At 42.7% G+C, this 18347-nt stretch overlaps 1 protein-coding gene across 10 annotated transcripts in view; it reads right to left on the bottom strand.

Moving 5' to 3' along the window:
• Nucleotides 1–18347, bottom strand: part of RAP1GAP2 (RAP1 GTPase activating protein 2) — a 318047-nt gene that overhangs the window by 48566 nt on the left and 251134 nt on the right. Inside the window, exon 1 of one of the 10 annotated variants that reach the window (XM_025210784.1) lies at nucleotides 4318–4451. The exons of 8 other annotated variants lie outside the window; for them this stretch is intronic. In XM_025210784.1, the coding sequence (XP_025066569.1) occupies nucleotides 4318–4344 (27 nt within the window). In that variant the 5' untranslated portion in view covers nucleotides 4345–4451. Of the gene's footprint in view, nucleotides 1–3283; nucleotides 3305–4317; nucleotides 4452–18347 lie in introns of those variants that run through there. One more of the 10 variants, XM_025210797.1, reaches the window with a different exon arrangement.

Genomic DNA, 18347 nt, shown 5'->3' with positions numbered 1-18347 from the left:
TTTCCCTACCTTGCAAGATGCACATCGAGGGTACTTTGTTTTACCAGCTACAATTACTGACATCCCTAACACCTGAAGGAAGGAATGCAATGAACACAGCTGCCTGCATTAGTTGTTGGCATAGATATAGAGATAATGATCTACTTGGCAAATGAACTAAGGAGACCAATGAGTTACGGACTTTTAATCAAAGTCCCTTAAAGACCTCAAGAAGGACCCAACATAAAGACCACAGCCCTTACCCTATAATTCAAAGTACAAATTGCTGTGTTTGTACAGATGCCCAATAGCACATCAATGGGCTTCATGAATGCGCAAATCTTTCCATACTTTTAATGAGGACTTCTGATCTTAACCTGTCCCATTCATTCACGTAAACATGAATGCAAGAGTGTAGTGTTCCAGTGGTTTAGCTCTACTACACGGGGGCAGGGCAGGATAGGACAGATGAAATAGTTACACCAATTCAACTGATGCACACCCTTGATAAGGAAGCCCCCACCTTTCCTCCCATTTTTTACCATTACATCTGTCTGCAGTCTATGTTACTGTGGATTTAAATCCCCCCACTTCCAGTCTCCACCATGCTTTATGATCTACATGACCTCTACAGCTGCTGCAGAAATGTGTGGAGTGAAAGTAAAAATGGCATCTTCTTATACACTTGCAAGTATGTATATTCATCCTAATGTAGAATGACTCTTAATGAAACACAGGTAAATAAATTATACTTATCATTTAGTTGTGATGACTAAATGATGCTTATGGCTCACCTTTAAATGAAAATTGCAAAATCAAACTAGAGCCTTGGGTTTAGCCTTTCTTTTCAAGTAGCTCCTCCTTAATGAGTGGTATTTTATAGGCATTTCCAAATTAGACTGAATGGCTCTAACAGATTAGCTTGCACTGAACTGCACAGACAAGGGAGTCCTCCAGAAGCAAGGCAGTCAGCTCCGTCTGGTGGCTGGTGGAAATGCCCAGGTTGGTGGGTGGGATAGTTCTCTAAGACTAAGTACAGACAGTCAAAAATCCCAAGGCTGAATCAATTCAGTGTCTGCAAATTAATCTAAACTGCAGAGATTACACTGAGAAACAACTGTACCGACATTCACGTTTGATTCAGGAAACGCGGCCACATGCCTGCAGTGGGTCAGGCCAGATGACAGGGGGTGCCAGAGCACATCTCTCTGGCATGTAGCCAGCATGGACTGTGTGTTCGCTTCCTCTTCCTGCTGGTCCCAAGGTCTCTGGGATTTGCAGTCCAGAATCACAATAGCAAGACCGTGCAGGGTTGCTCATCACTTCCTCCTCCTGCTTCCAGGTGCCTCTGGGATTTGTAGTCCGCAGTTGCAGCCAGCAGTAAGTTTAGCAGGGCAGGGTGGAAGGAGGGTTTAACCCCCACCCAGGATTTGCAGCCCCTGCCTCTTCCCTTCCCCGCCAAACCCTTCTCTGCTAAAGCAGATAGCATACCCCAGCCCAGGGCTGGAAAGCATGCTGGGATGCTGGGGGACTGTGATCCCCAGGGGTCTGGAAGAGAAGTTTCACAAAGCAGGGGTCTGGGAGAGAACTTCAGGAAGGGGTTTGTGAGTGAAGTTTCATAAAGCGGTTTGACCCAAGTCAGTTAAGTCTGATACTAGATTCAACCAGGTTTATCTTAAACCAGTTTCAGCCATTTTGAAACTGGTTTGCATTGAACTTCTGTTCTGTTACAGGTTTAAACCAGTTTCTTCTTGCTTAAAACTGTTTTATGCATAACTTCTGTCCCTTGCCTGTCTCCTGAATTTCACCAGAAGACCTCAAATTACTCTGGCTTAATGTGGACACACCTGAATTTGCTGTGCAGTAGATAAAACCCCATGTTCAATTCACCCCTAACAGATGCAAGTGCTTTTAATTGTGTAAACAAAACCACCCATTTAATTTCCCTAGGGCAACTGGATGCAGGCATGATATCCGGATCCACATGGGCAGAGGCTGGAAAATGGACTCTGGGCATCAAAAAAAAAAAAGACAAACTTCATATAATAAAATCTAAGATCCCTCAAAAGCCAGCTCCACCTAGGAGAGCAAATATAGCAACAGGTCATTAGACAGGCTGATAACATGATCCCAGCAAGCCAGCCCAATGCAGCTAAATTAATGCCTCCCTTTTTGAACTTGCAGTCATTTGTAATTTCATATCTTTGATCGAACAATCACAGGCTAATTCAATTGAATGCTTAGCATTATTCTTTTTCATTAGGACCTACCCTTGCCTAAAAATAATGATTACCTACTCCTACTCATCTGCTTGCAAAATATCAGGTCACTCCCAGTAGATAAATATATGGCTTTTCCAAGGATAAGAAGAAAAGGATGCACTTTACTAAGGCAGTTTCTATCCTCCTCCACTTTCTTCTTTAATCTTTTGTTTCTTTACAGTGAGCAGTAGTCAGAAGATTGCTTGGGCTCAGATGGCAGGTTACAGGAGGTCTGGGCTAATGGCTATCCAGCTGAGAAAAGACAGGGGCAGTGGGAAGATATTGCAGGTCAGAGGAGGGTATGTGGCAGGTGGGATTAGCAGCTTTAGCGATTCATTGATGGATTGAAGAATAGAAGAGCATCAAGTTAGAAGGAACAACACTGTGAAGGAATGTCAGCGCTCAGCTTTTGTCTTAATGACCCAGATTTCCAAAAAACCTTCTTCTTCTTGAGTAAAAAACTGAGCAAAGAGAAGACAACAGACAAAAACAAGAGGAAGAAAAAACACTATGAACGCAGAAAAACAATATGAAAATGTACTTCATGGATGGCAAATTTACTTTGATGGCAGCCTCATGGTTGGTCTCATACGCACTTGACTGTGATGGCAACAAGAAGTTGTAAAATCAGTCGCGGACTGGCATGACTGAGGAACCATCCTGGAGTTGTCTCCATCTTTATGCCTTTCCCTTTTCATCCTCCTGAACCTCCAGGAGGGAAAGGGAATGGCAGAGAAGTCCCCAAAGGCCAGATTACCCCTAGGCCAGTGGAAGATAAACCCCAGCATTGGCGCAAACCACCGTGAACCAAATGAAAACCTTTTAGGGACAGATGATTCCAGCAGCCAAGACAACCCAGACACACCAGGATCTCACCTACTCTTTACAGCAGTGATTCTCAGTCAGGGTGATGTGGCACCCTGGGGTGCCTTGAGATGCTTTTAAGGGTGCCATGCAATGTTAGCACTGTTAGGTGGGCAAACACAATTCACAAGATAAACCCAGAGATTTCAAATAAGAAGTCAGAGTATTAAAATCCTGACCTGTTGTCATCTTTCTGAGTTCTCTGCAACAGAAAAAAAAATTGCTGTATTATCTTTCTATAGTCAAAAAAATGAGTGAAAACTTAGACCTGGCATTTTCTGAGGGATGCTTTGAGCCTAAGGAGAGGTACCTTGATGCCAAAAAGGGTTGCAAACCACTGCTTTACAGTATGGTCCAACAGATTTTATTTAATAAAAATAAAGCCAGGAAGCAACCTTGCAACTGTCAGAAACCATTGCATCCCTGAAGCTGGCTCTTAATATAGTACATGAAAAATCTCCCCATCGCTGGTGTCACAAAAGGCAATTTTGTGATACTTATCAACACAAAAGGCCATCTGCTCTAGCTTTGTCAGCACTGAAAGTCCACCCTTTTCCAAGTCTTGTATCTCTGGAAATATTTGTTATATTTATTCCGAAACCAAAGTGACTGTCTGTTCCTCTTAAATCCTACTGAAGGCAAAATGCCACCGTGGAAAAAAACCCTCCAATATTAGCACCGGCAAGACAAACTGGTCTAGTTACTTGTACTAATGGGTTCAGATATGCAAAAATGTGTAGGAAGAAAATCTTTTAGTTGTTATTTTCACGGTCTGCATCTCAAAACTCTCCCACAGTTCAGCACCGATACTAGAAAATGTAAGGTGCAGGGAGATGAGACTGGAAAGACACAGAGAATTTGGTGCTTGAGTAGGAAACAAAGCAGATTTACTTCATTCCTTCAGCATTAAGCAGGAATCGGTGGAAAGTTCCAAGTCCTATCAGCAAAAGCCCAATATGTATTTAATTTCCATAGTCTTACACTACGGCAAGTTTTTTGTTGAAATACACAGAGGGATCGGAGTGATTTAATGATGAAAAAGAACACAAGTCGTAACTGCCCAAGGGGGGATTCTTCTTGCAAAGTACAGCTACAAGGGAACTACATACTAGCAGCGGGCAGCCTCTGATTCAACCGGCTATTGGCGCACACAGCCACACCAGCCTCCTTGGCACCCAGCTCCCCTTCTCCAACCAGTCAGGGTAACACTTACCAAAAAGCTCCTTATGAAATCCATCATTCACTCCACATTCCCCTCCTTGCAGCAGCCAGGGCAAACTTTTTTTACACATTGAAAGCTGCTACTGTTGCACTTCCTCGTCCTGATCAAATAAAGAGTTTCTGGAGTTTGATGCCAGCCCGGTCATCCATACAGCCTGTCTCAAACACGACACCTCCCTTTGTTAATGTTTCTCCAAGTCAGAGACATTACAGGACTGTTGTTTTATGATTTAAGTGGGTGGGACAACTTCGAAGGCAATGTGCCCGAAACAGGTTATGCAGGAAGCACGTTTTAAGATTTAAAAGAGAAAGAAAGAATTCTTTGCCTCCGACTCATGTCTTGGACTCGATTCAAAGCCTTGCGAAGATATGATGCTCACACAGATTTACAAGGCGACTTGCAAACAGCGGATCAATGTGACACTGGAAGATCCAGGTAGCATTTTAGAATTAAGGGGGAAGAGAAAACACCTCACAAGATTGGAGATGAGGACAAAAATAAGCAGACTAACGAGTTGTTGGCTCACTTTTTGATACCACTGGATCCAGTGTCAATGTCTGATTGATTTCACTGGAATTACTCGTATTTATATCTACGTAAGCAAGAGTAGGATAAGGGCGTTGGCCTGCCTGGAGTTAATGTGTGAGAGGTAACTTTCAGTAGTCATAAAACAATAAAAGCATTACCACATATATAGCAGAAACTTCCATCGGAGCATTGTCTGCACCTCCGAACGTCACTATTAATCACCAGTCACGTAATTATTAATACTGGTATAATTATTAATAATTACGTCTCACAACACTGTGAAGTGCCAGCATTATGTTGTTATATGCACATTATACACAGTTCACAGGTAGATCAACTGAGGCACCGGAAATGATACAGCTTTGCAAGTCTGTATCTGCCTTAGAGGTTGCCACAGTGCAGTTCATCATAATATCTAAGTAATAATATCTCATGCCTGCATGGAAATGAATGCCATGTCCTGTAATATATATATATTTTTTTTTTTAATTTAAATAATGTCACCATGCTGCATTAAGACAAAATTGGGACCTTTTGATTTTTATTTCTGAAAAACTAGACAAAAGACGACTCCAGAACATCAAAGAATCTAACAAGACACCGGTTTATGTGTAATTTCTGTCCCTAGTCTATAACATGTAGAATAAGTGACTGGAAACCAGTTCAAATCTGTAACACAACAGAAGTTCAGTGCACATAAACTGCTTTCAAAGTGGTCAAAACCGATTTAAAATAAACCTGGATGGATGTGGTATCAGACTTAACTGATTTAGGTCACATTGGTTTATTGAACTTCTATCCCAGATCCCCTCCAGAGTCAAGTTAACTCACAGTCCCCCAGCATCCCAGGATGCTTTGCACTTCCCCCACAAACCTTCCCCTTGCAGGCGGGCAGGCTAGACTTGGCCCAAGCTGTCTGCACCAGGAGAGCAGGAAGACATGCTCTAGTGCCTTCTGGCCTGGGCCACTGCAGGCATGTGATGCATTTCCTGAATCAAAAGTGAATGTCTGTTCACTTGCTTATTGGTTCAATCTACACAGCTTGGACTAACCTGCAAAGATTGAATCAATTCAGCCTTCAACTTTTTGACTGTCTGTACTTAGCCATAATGTCTGGGGTAAAAGAATGCCATATAGCATTTCAATAGGTCCACAGGACAGATTTTGTGCCCGTTTCTGAGATGGGAGTGTTGACTCGGGAAAACCCTAGTTAGCCAACCAGAAAAGAGCATGACCTATCATACCTGACAAACCTGAGTGGTCCACCCTTGTAGATGCTGGAAGAGGAAACTGAGGTAGAAAAAGAGATTAGAGCTGAAAGAAGGCATCGCCTCCTTTGACAGACATAATTGTTTCAAATGAACCTGCTGCTATTATCTGCTTCTTTCCTGGCAATGCACCTTGTACACTCGCATGGGGAAACAGTGGGAAAACAGACTGCGAGAGATAGGATTTCACAACTCGGGGCTAGTTTTCACAACCGCAGAGAACATGAATGTGCGCGACACTATTTGTAGGAAATTTTCTCTTGATAGCACATCTGTCTGTATGTGGAATATCTATCACCAGGGTTCCCAAGGAAAAACTACTGCAACAAAATAAAGTAATCTGCCTAATCTACCTCTCCGTACCCCGCATGCCTTCTCTGCGCCGCTTCTCACCACCCTGCAGCAAAGATTAAGTCACAGAAGCAGTTCTGAGCTGCCACGTTACTAAGACTTCCTTATTTTTACAAAACACACTCTGGGGCACTGCAAACAAATTGTGGTAAATAATTAAAAACCAGGTATGGTGTAATTGTCAAAGTAAATGAGGAAAAAAAACCAGTTGTTGATGTGCTACCCTGGCATTTCTTTTGACTCAGGTTGTTTATCTCCTCCACGGCCAAATTCACAATGGATCTCTCACATCATTTGGAAGTATTATTAGCCCCCATGACTGAAGGGGGACAGTGTTATCAAGATATTAAAACTGACCAAAACCTACTATGACAGCAAATGAATTCAGGAACCAACAGCTCTGATGGTCCATTTGGGAAGTATTAACAGGAGCCAACACTGAGTATTGGTAGGCCAGCTTTTCTGTTTCTATACTGCACTTATCACTACGGCACTAAAGCATCAAAAACTTTGGGACTATCTTTGAAACAGAGGTACTTCCTCAAAAGGCAGCCAATTAGTGTATGCATAAGAAAGCAAGGTAGGTATTTAGATTTGTCTGAGACCAATTATGTCATGCATCTGGAGACAGATCAAGTGGTATTTAAAGAGTCATTCTTCAAATGCTTCACACACTAGTAATTAATATGCACTCACAAAGGAGTGGTATCTTCTGGCGCATTGGGATCATGTTGCTCCACCTGATGTCCCACTATACAATTTCCATGGTCCACTTACATTGGTTCATTCAAGCAATGTGTTCAGGGCAAGAATCCAACATATTTTCCCTTGCCAGGTTAAGGTCCCTTGGAGTTTTGTCTACAGGCAGTGGATAATCTGCAATACATTTAAATTCTGCTTTGTCCTGCACTCAGGAGTCACCAGAACAGGCCCTTTGTATAGAAAGTTCTTGTCCTTGAAGGACCAGAAGCAACTCCCACCAAAATCAATGAGACTTTGATTTGGTTGCAGTTGGACTGAGCCTGAGTTGGGGGGCCAAATCACTGTTCAACATTACAGAACAAGGAAGAAGAGCAAGAAAGAAGTGAAGCGACCTGCCCAAGGCCACAGAGCACATCAGTGGCACAGCTGTGAAAGGAAACTGGTTTTCTGAATCTCACTAGATCACACTGCTCCTCTGATGTTGCCAGATTAATGACGAATGCAATGCCATCCCAGGACGTGTCACACTAATGCAGGGCTTGTAGTCAAAGATCTTTTTTTCCATTAAAATATTTAACACCACGGAAACCCAACCAACTTTGGAATGACCCAAGACTTCGACTCTGGATGAATCCCAAAGCCATATATTAATGCTTTGGCACCTTGGGTTTACACTATCTTTCTTTATATTAATTAATATTACCCAAAGGTAAAACAAGTGATACTTCACACAGGGATTCATTAGCATTTTCATTGGGTCCTGGCAGATGCAATCATGGAGCCTCTATGCAACCAGCCAATGTGTTTGTTGGGAAAAGCGAACCATGAATCATCTCCTGAGATGCCCTGTAGCACCACCATGCACGCCACAAGATTTAGCAACACCGACACCAGAAGCAGCGGCCTGTGCAGAATATTGGGAGCAGACCATATAGAAAGGTTGGACTGGAGACATGATGAAGAAGACTGGACACTGGTGAAATGTGTATGTGTAGGATCTCTGGTCTTCTCCTTGAAGAAGGCCAACATCAGACTGGATTCTCCCCTTAACTGCACCGGGACAAGCCTGGTGCTATTCTCAGAGCAGATTCTCTAGCTCCAGTGGGAATTGTGCTTGAGAAAAGACTGCCTCCATAGCCAAATCCATCCTGCCCCAGTCATTTTAACAGGAATCTGCTTTGATGTCACATATGCAGCCTTGCCAGTAGGAAAAGTTCTCACTAAAATACAAAAAAACCCAACCTCCATCACAACAAAAATATTTTAAAACCTAGCACAGTCATTTTCTTTGCCTTCATTCTTCTTTTCCTTTGAGTTGCCACCATTGCACAAAGTGAAGTGTACTTACAATCCAGTCCTGGCAGCATGAAGAGCGGCAGCACTCCTTTTCTCCACGCTTTCTGCTCAGCATCAAATTGAATCAATTGAGTTCCCATTTGCAAGCAATCAAGAACACATAACACTAAATATGCCTCTAATCCTAGTCTCCATGAATCATGCCCTCAAGGATGCAGCAGACTGATAAATAAATTCCCATAACTTGTCATTTGTCAATGCCTGCTGTTTGTATTCCCCATTTGTGGCCAAAAAAGAGATACTTTATGATTGCTGCAGGAATAAGGAGAAAAGTAATTAACAATAATACGAAACGAGGGGGGAGGGGGGTGGGGAAATGGGTTCCACACATTGAAAACTTCCATCTCTTACATTTTTAGAGCACTGTTGATCCCAAAAAGGTTGGGATCAAAATACGTGGGAGTTATTTTGCTCACCACTGAAATTCAGCCACTCCCAGAGTGGAATCCTCCTCGAGGCAGACATCAATAAGTATACAACGTACTACTGAAAAGCGGGGGGAGTATGATCAACGCAGGCCCCAAAAAGAAAATATACAAACCATCATTACGTGGGACATGACGGAGCCACTCTCTCTTTTTCTCCTATTGCTGGTAGAGTTTCCTTACCTGAGGTAGATGGAAACAGCCTTTTGGCCTAGATTGGTGATTCTCAACCAGGATGCCAAGACATCCTTGTGCGTCTTGAGATCCTTTCAAGAGTGCCATGCGATGTTGGCATGGTTAGGTGTTCATAACCATGATTCACAAGATAAATTCAGAGATTTCAAACAAGAATCCATAGTGTTAAAAAAAATTCTGACCTGTTGTGGTCTTTCTGAGCACTCTGCAACAAGAATTGCTCTATTATTTTTCCGTAGTCAAAAACCTGGTGAAAATTAAGAGCTGGCATTTTTGCGAGGGCTACATTGCATCTAAAAAGGTTGAGAACCACTGGCCTAGACGGACATAATACAGCAATCCCTGAGTTCTAGCTGATAAATCACCAATTTTTTCAACTCTCCTAGGAAACACAACTTTCTCCCCCACAATTTATGTGGAATTCAAGGTGTAGCCACCTGATTTATAAACCTGTAACCACACAGACATAAGGGGAGCTCATATCCAATACCGCTTCCTCCAGCTCTGGTGGATTCATATTAGTTAGGCCATCCGAGAAAAGTTTTTTGTAGCATTGCTGAATTGCTACATGAGAAGCAGCTCAGCAAGCGGCTTGCTGAATCATGGGACTGATTCAGCAACCTACTTAAGCACATGCTTATCTTTAAGCATCCTTATTCAAGGCAAGGCCTGTCTTCTGTGAACATAAGCAAATGGCATCAGTTGTCAGAGCTATTAACCCATCATCATTCATAAGCACTACATTCTTCTATATTTTTTTAAGGGAAAGGATTTTTAAGGATGCAGAGGTTTGGCTTCTTAATTTAGCAGTTGTCATTTAAGGAGGCATAGAGGGAAGGGGATGAATTAAATAAATAAATATACAAATAAAAATAAATATATAAGAATATAAGTATAGCCTTAAGGTTTCTTTAATTCGCATTCAATGGGCAAACAAACCCAGCTCTTATTTGCTAATGCTTTTCATTTTGTCATTTGATTCCATTATGGTATAATTGAGTGGATGTATCTTCCCACTTGCTTCAAATTGATCACAGTTGTTTGTAACTATTGGGGCCATTACGAAACAGACTATTTCAGGCCTTATTTCATAATCCGTATCTGAATTACAGAGATTAATGCTATCAGACAATAGTGTGGGCTCCTTATGCAAACTACCTGTAGAGAAGAAACCTATTTAAAAGGTATAGTAATATTCCAGTCACACTTCAGTATTAATCACTGGAGCTGCTTGAACATTTCTAACAAAACGTTTTCTATTAGAAAATGAGGTTGGGTTAACATATACGTTTTTCGTAGCTACAGCTCCACTTCAGACAAATTGCCATTCAGAGATGCAACCTTTCATTTCAGACCAAAAAGTTAAAGTAAAATATTCGAAATTTGGGGACACAACGAGTTTTTGTTGTGATCAAAAACATCAAAAGCCAACATTTCAGCAACTTTCCAAAGAGAACTTCATTATGTGAAAAGTTTGCAATATTAGCTCTTTTGTACCAATTCAGGCAAAAAAGTAATCTCAAAATACTGCCATTTACCAATAGAAAAAAAGTTTTCCCATCAGCTCTACCGATCACATAAACTACAATGATCTGCTTTTTGGAAGGAGAGAAGGAGCATGAACAATTCATTATAAATAAACTAGAATAAGACAGAACTAGAACCTCAGACAGACTACTGCTAGTGGTATAAAATAACCCTACCAAGAGCCTTTGACATAGACAAATACATGGACAAGACTTCTTGTAATAAAGTTACAAAAATTGCATTTGCTTAGAATTGCAGTTGTCTGTATTCTGAACTTTGCTAGTGTAACTCAAAAGTCACAAGCTTTGTATTATCACTGTCAAGAGCCGAATGGCCTTTCCACAGTATTTCTGGTGACTATTATGTTTACTGCAAAAGTCGTGTAGATAATAATATTAAAACACATCGAGATGAGATAGGCCCAAATCCCATAGACGTGGGCCCCTTTAAATTGGAGGGGAAATTTCAGTTTCTGATGACATCTTGGTGGCTTGGACCCCCTTTTAACAGCAGGTGGTAATAATAATAATAACAACAACAATAACAATTATTATTATTGTTGTTGCTATTATTATTATTATTATAATATTTGTGCTTAATTCTTAAATAGCCTTTGGATTTTAAAAGTACTACATATACTTAAAAAGGACACTGCCCACCTGGAACCCAGCCAATTCAAATAAACTAGCTCCAAGTATTTTTACACTCTACACTTACCTCAACTGCTGTGGAATTTCCTAAAAAAGCTAATTCCCTGCTTATAAAACCTCTCCCACAACGCACTTGTCATTGCTCTTTAATATTCATACTTCCATGTTTCTCTCTTTCTTCTCTACCATTCCTGATGGAGAGGAACAGCCGTCCTGTCTAGCACATCTGGTACTTGGCTACAAATCTAGGAGAGGCTGTTTGAACAGATGTAAAGGAGGATGCACGAGCGCGGCAAAAATCCTTCTTGGAAGAGAAGGGGACGTTATAAAATGTAAACACCTACAAGAGCCGTCATCCTGGCTGATGCACTGTGCCCCAAGGATGAAGCGGTGCGGCCACCCTGAGGCTTTCCTCTCTGGCTGTTCTGAAGACCTCGGTCTCTGGCATACTTAGAGTAGCTGCAGGGGACATCTCAGGAGAGGCCTCATCATGTCAGGGTAATCTCAGATTTGTCACATGCAAAAGGGAAAAGGTGTGTGGGACAAATGCCAGGGCAGAGAGCCTAGACCCACCTCACAGCGTCATCTCTCCCCCATGCTCCTACCTTTCCTTGGCTTGGTAGCTAACTTCCAGGAAAAGAGAATGCAGTAGTTGGCACCTCTTGCAGCTATCGTTTCAGGCTGCCTGCAGACTCAGGCAGACCTCACTTATGCATGGGTCATATTTACAAGGTGCTCTTGGAGTCCATGAAAGCAAGAGCTATTATTTGTTAAATGAAAGCTGAGATTTGTGTTGCGACTCCACGGCCTAGGTCTCTCAGCATGAGCACATAGGCATCTGCCTAATTGCCTAACCAGAGCCCTGACTCCATGTCATGGCAGTGCACAACCCTGCATGCCTTTCAAACCACAACTGGCTTTGGACCATGAAATAACTTCACCTCGATTGTGCTCTGGTATAAAAAGTTAGTTCTTCATTAATCAGGAGCCTCCAGTCATTTTTACCATCTCTAAAGCCAGCTTCTGAGACCATCAGAATCAGTTACTAATTGATTTCTGATCTCCGCCTCTCTCTCGCCTTCCCCATTGTTTTAGATAATTCACAGAATTTGTACAGCTAATAATGCAAGCAGTGGGTAGCAGCCTTTGAAGACAAACATTGTGTTCCCGTGGACTTTCCCCTAGGGGATAGATATTTTTTTCTTAGGGATATGGATTTAGCAGGCGAGAAAATGAATCTGGTGCCATTCTGATTATTAATTCTTGCTACAATGCTTTGCATGTGAATGGCACTTTAAAAAAAGCAAGCAAGGCCCTTTGGAAAGTCTGATGGATCGTTCTTGGTCTGACACAACACAGATGTGCACTCGTTTTGTCGGTCCATGTACTTAAATGGATTATGGCAAGAATTTCTAGACCAAAGAAGTTTCTTAACTGCAGGAAGGTAGGCCAATAAATGCAACCGGCAGCCTGCAAAGACAGTGGTGACTCAAAGGGCCCAACCTCGGTCTGTCCTACGAACTTCAGCTGGGCCAATTGCTCTCAAAAGATAATGAAGTCAAGATGGAAATCTGCTCTAGAAATCAATAATTTTCCATGAAAAAAGGCAATCGGTGAAAAAAAAATTTTTTTTTTGGCTCGTGTTCAGTTCAAGGTGTTTGAGGTTTTAAGGGGGGGGAGGGGGGGCATATACCTATGAAAAGTTGGTTGTGAACAGAAATTTAGTCCAATTTATTGAACATTCATTTCTCACTGTAGAAAAATGTTTGGAGGGAAATTTACCAAGCAGTTCTCAGCTGTGATGGTGGGGGAAGGGAGTGATCAGCACCACGCAGGATGCAACCAAAAGCGAGGGAGAAATGAAATCTGTTATTCACCTGACTGCTTGACACTTCTATTTCAAACTACACTCGAGGGATGTGGCAATTGGCACTAATAACGCTTTCGGTTTTTGCCCTCCTCTTTAATTCTTGCCTAAATAAATACTTCACTAATGCACTAATCCTGGCTGCAACTGGAAAGCACACAGGCTAATTGACCTCATTCTGTGCAATGGCTACACTGCAGGCTTTTAGGTTTAATAGCTTTCTTTGCCAGGAGATGATGTCCTGAAAACACATATCTTTGCAAGGCATGACAGGAATATGGATCGGCTGCGGCACTTGAGAAAGCCTCAATATTTTCTCAGGTGCTTATGCAAAGCAGAGGCTCTGCTTTCAACAAACAGATTTGGCAGCCACAAAAGCTGGGAGAACTCAAGACCCAAGGGCCAGGGACCGAGACAGACAAAGCAACTTTCTCGCTCAGATCTGTTGTTCTTCCTCCTGAGGACGTCTAAGGGCTCAGCATATTGCAGGCTGAGTCGACTAAGTGCTATTTCTGCCCTAGATTCTGGTTCTGGATACAGGGTTTGCAAATGACCTACATCCTGCAGCTGGAAATTACAGCTCTTTTTCATGCCCATAACACACGCTGAGGTTGTAAACTCTTCTCGGTGCATGGGCAGGCGGAGAAACAGCGAGTCGGAGGAAATCAGAAACAGGGAAGGAGCAGAGAAGAAAATAAAAGTAGCCTGAGTGGGGGTTGTCTGCTCAGAAGAAAACAGATTTTGCAGAGGAATTAGTGAGTGCTGGCTGCTCGCTGTGCAAATCTTTCATGCAAACACACAAATGGCCAGATTAGATCTGACCTGTGCTCCATCTAGACTAGCGAATGCTTCAGGGGAAACTGCAAGTAACCTTGTCACAGGTTGATGGGAGCAGGGCTGCATACAGGGCTCCTGTGGAGCCTGGAAGTTCGGGGAGTCCCCTGCACTTGGGCAGCCCACGTTTCTGAGTCGGCTCTTGAATCCTGGGCTCATCCACAGCCCACCAAGTAAAAGGCAGAATTCCCCACCAGAACCAAGTCCGTGCACTGTCAAAAGTTCATCAAACCCCAGTGCATTTCCCCAAAACACTCCAGGTTTTAACTATCCCACTCAACAGGCAGCTCTGTACAAATTAGAAAAAGAGGACTTCACGCCCACTTGGCACGAGTACAAAAATCACAGGACATGCCAAGCCATGCTGAAGTCAGTTGGCGGGGTCTTATTTAGAGAGGCTCTGAGACGCTGAAGTTGGGGGCATTCAGTGCCTCTGAAGGTCTAGGAGACGGTAGGACACAGGATTCTTGCAAAAAAGACAGCTACGTAGAACCAAGGTGTTACAGCCCAGATCTCCACCAGGTATAAATCACTAGAGCTGTACACCAATTATGGCTCTGGCTGTTACATAATAGCTAGCTCGTAAAGAACCCCTTTATGCCACCGCTTTAATCAGAGGATTTCAAAACACTTTATGCACATTAAGACGCCAAAGTGCCCTGTGAAGTAGATGAGTTATTCCTGCTCTCATTTTATAGCTGTATAAACAGAGTAGGAGTAACCAGCATGTCCCAGATTGCACAGCAAGCAATGAGAGAGCAAAGACAATCCTGGCATCCCATATCATCATCCCCAACTCTAATGCTGCACTCTCTCGTTGAGTTGGAATTCAGCCCGGGCAGCGTGGCTGTCACGCCTATTCATGTGCAGTGTCGTGGGATCCCTAATGGGCACAGGGGAGAGGCACCTGAATGGGGACTTTCAGATGGACCTAGGGGAGTTAAATGCCCATTGCCCATTAGAATCCAGGGGGTCTGGGCAACAAGGGCCAAAGGAGAGGTAGTTAGTAACAACAGGTACTAAGTTAATGTGCCATAACCAGCGCTACTGCATATTAGTGCATACGAACGCTTCTTTGTGATGCTTAATGACTAAGTCTACTGCACATTAGTGCATTAACGTGCTTTTTTTGTGACCTGCTAATGCACAATAGAATTCGTCTAATGCGCGTTTAGCATCTCGGGTAGATACTCCCAAACTTACAAAGGGATTTCAGCACTTAAAGATGCAGATTGGCACCTTCTAGGGTTTTCAAAAGCACCTTAGTAAGGAAAGCACTAAATGATTACAAACTTGCTTAAATGCTTTGAATACCTCATTAGACTCTTTAAGTGCCCAAATACTTTTCAAAATACAAACCTTGGTATTTTTATTCTCCTCTGAACATCAGAGCATTTCCTTCTCTATTGGACCACCAAAGAATAATGACCCTCAAGACTTCAGAACAAGGAAGACAAGGCCAACCTGGTCAACATCACATAGGGCCCCTCCCAGTATCAAACACAGAAGGCAGCAAAGGCTCGATGCAGACCATGAGACTAATCCTACTGGAAATCACTTGGAAACTATCAAGGCCCAAAGGAGCTACCAGTCCTCCAAGAGTCAAATTGTTCCTAACCTTAAGCATCTGATGAATCAGCATAGGGTAACCCAAGTGACTGATCCAGATGTTACATATTACATATTATCTACTGGTCAGCACAAACAATTGACTTCTTGACAACACGGCATTTTAAACACATGAGTGTATTTGCTGTCAGAGCTAGGTTCAGCTGCAACCTTCTGCGTTTCACAGCAACATTATCTCGGTAAATGAAGAAGGGCATTTCTGTTAGTGCAATATCGTGCTGAGCAGTGAATATAAAAATGTCATATAGCTTATTTTCATGTCACTTCACTTTATCTGAATTGATGCACATACATTTGGGTTATAACAGTCCATTTACTTTTTGTGTGTTTGTCTGTAATGATCAGATAAATAGACCCATGCACTGTCCTAAGCTGATAAGCTCCAATTTTGCACTGAAAAAATAGACAGCACTGGGGGGATAACGGGATTGTTAATGATAGGCAAACACAGAGAAGTCACATGCTCTTGATATTCCACGAAATGCTGGGCGGGTTGCTTTTGCAGTGGTTGGGTGTTAAAGGCTGAACATCATCCCGATCACGTAGCATGAGAAACGAGAAAAAACCACGTTAGCTAACAGCAAAGATCAACATGAGTTTTCATGTCAATCAACACATTTGGAAAAAAACGAGGCAATAAGGGCGAGGGGAGAAGCTTTTAGGCTAACCCTCAAGCAACCTGGGCTCTATTTCTTAGTGCCAATCATTTCCCATCGCTGTGCCTCAGTTTCACCATCTCTAAAACAGAAATGATGATGTTTGCACCTTTGCTGCAAAGAGCTCTGAGATCTGCTAAGGAATAACACTAGATCATTACATCTTTAAAGAGGCAAGAATATGGACTGTGGTACCCAGAGGCTTACCCAGACTGAAGTGACTTGCCCAATGCCATAAATGAAGTCTGTAGTAGGACCAAGGTACTGCACACACATGTTCTCCAATATTCTCATGGATTGAACCCAGGCCCCTCTTTCCTAAACACAAGATTATCTTCCCTTTCCCTTCAAAGGAGAATTTGAAAAGTAATATTGCAAGACCATCTCTAAATGTAATCACCTATTTATTTTTATGGGAATTAGCATTTGTAGCTTACACGATTCCAAGTCGGAAATGAATGATGAAAACAAAGCAAAAGAAGTGACAGGCCACAGGTCATAAGAAACAAATCAAAAACCAAAAAAGCTAATAAACTCTCCTCCAATTCAGCGTGGGAGGCAATCAGCCTTTTTTTTTATTATTAATGCCTGGTGTTTCTAAAGCTTCCTAAGCCCCAACAAAAAAAAAAGAAAAAAAAAATCAAATCAGATTACCACCTGCAGTTTGCTAACAAATTGAATGCAGTCACATGGTATGTTGCTACTGAGACCCAGTGACCTCAATTGCAATGTATAATTTAGACAAAACTCTGGCATTGTGGCTTTTGCTTAGCTCCAGATGAGCCAGAGCAGTTGATTTTCAGCTCACCTTTCTTAAAGCACAACTACATGTTACATAAAAGATTTTAGAATCCTTTAATCTTATTGTACAGCAGAGCAAAGTCATTAATTGCCTTTTAATTGCCTTAATTACACAACCATAAAAATGAATAATCTGCAAGGAAACAGGAAGTATCTAGGCTTGCCAGTAAGGTCTGATCCTGCCTCATTATTTTCCAACTCTGAAAGCCCACAGCTTTGGTCATGCATATGAAACTTGCTCTTTCAGCATGTGTTATCACAGGATAACAGCCTACTATTGCAGTCAGGCAATGGAGCTGTTCCCTTAAGTCAAGTGCTAGAGGTCTACGCTTTGGAGCTGGAAGTCCTGGAGCTGGAGGGGAATAAACTGCCTTCCTGCTCCCTTCACGCTAGGGGGCCATGTCAGGCCGGTGTCTAGCAGGGGGCCGGGGTTTGGCCACACTCCCTCCACACCAAAAAAGCCTAGCAAGGGCTGCTTCCCCCCTCCCCACTTCGGGCAGACCCCAGCTGAGGTCTCTACAAGCCATGGTGCGGATTTATTCATAGATTCATAGACTGTTTGGGGCTGAAAGGGACCCTGCAGATCATCAGGTCCAGCCCCACCACTCTAGGCAGGAAGACAACTGGGGTTAGGTGACCCCAGTGAGGTGACTGTCTAGTCTTCTCTTGAAAACCACTCCCCAATCATGCTCAGGTCTGCCAGGCCCTGGCCTCCCCCTCCCCTGCTCCTGCCCCAGGAAGAAAGGGCTCACTCTAGTCCCACCTAGCTTCTAGCATTAGCCACTGCAGGCATGTGCCTGCATTTCTGGAATCAAAAGTAAATGTCTATTCACTTGCTTGGCAGTTCAATCTATGCAGGTTAGACTAACCTGAAAAGATTGAATCAATTCAGGCTTGGGCCTTTTTCAATATCTGTACTTAGCTCAGAAGCCTGTTAGGGTTTAGATGCAAAGGTAATAAAGTCCTTTAGAAACAGAGATAGGACAGACATACAGATATTAAAGAGCAACCAATTCACACCATCTCTTTTGGCTCAGCAGGCAGGTAACTGCAGGGGACAGCAAGGCTAGGGACAAACATTCAAAAAGCCTGAGCCTGAATTGATTCCATCTTTGCAGGTTAGTTTAACCTGGCTAGGCTGAACCAGTTTGTAACCACACAAACATCCCCTCTGGACTGAAGAAATGCCAGCACATGCCTGCTGTGGCTCAGACTAGAAGCCAGAGAATGAT

This window comes from Alligator sinensis, unplaced genomic scaffold (genome assembly GCF_000455745.1).
Source record: "Alligator sinensis unplaced genomic scaffold, ASM45574v1 scaffold118_1, whole genome shotgun sequence".
Taxonomy (NCBI): Eukaryota; Metazoa; Chordata; order Crocodylia; family Alligatoridae; genus Alligator; species Alligator sinensis.
This window is presented reverse-complemented; position numbering and strand designations above follow the sequence as displayed.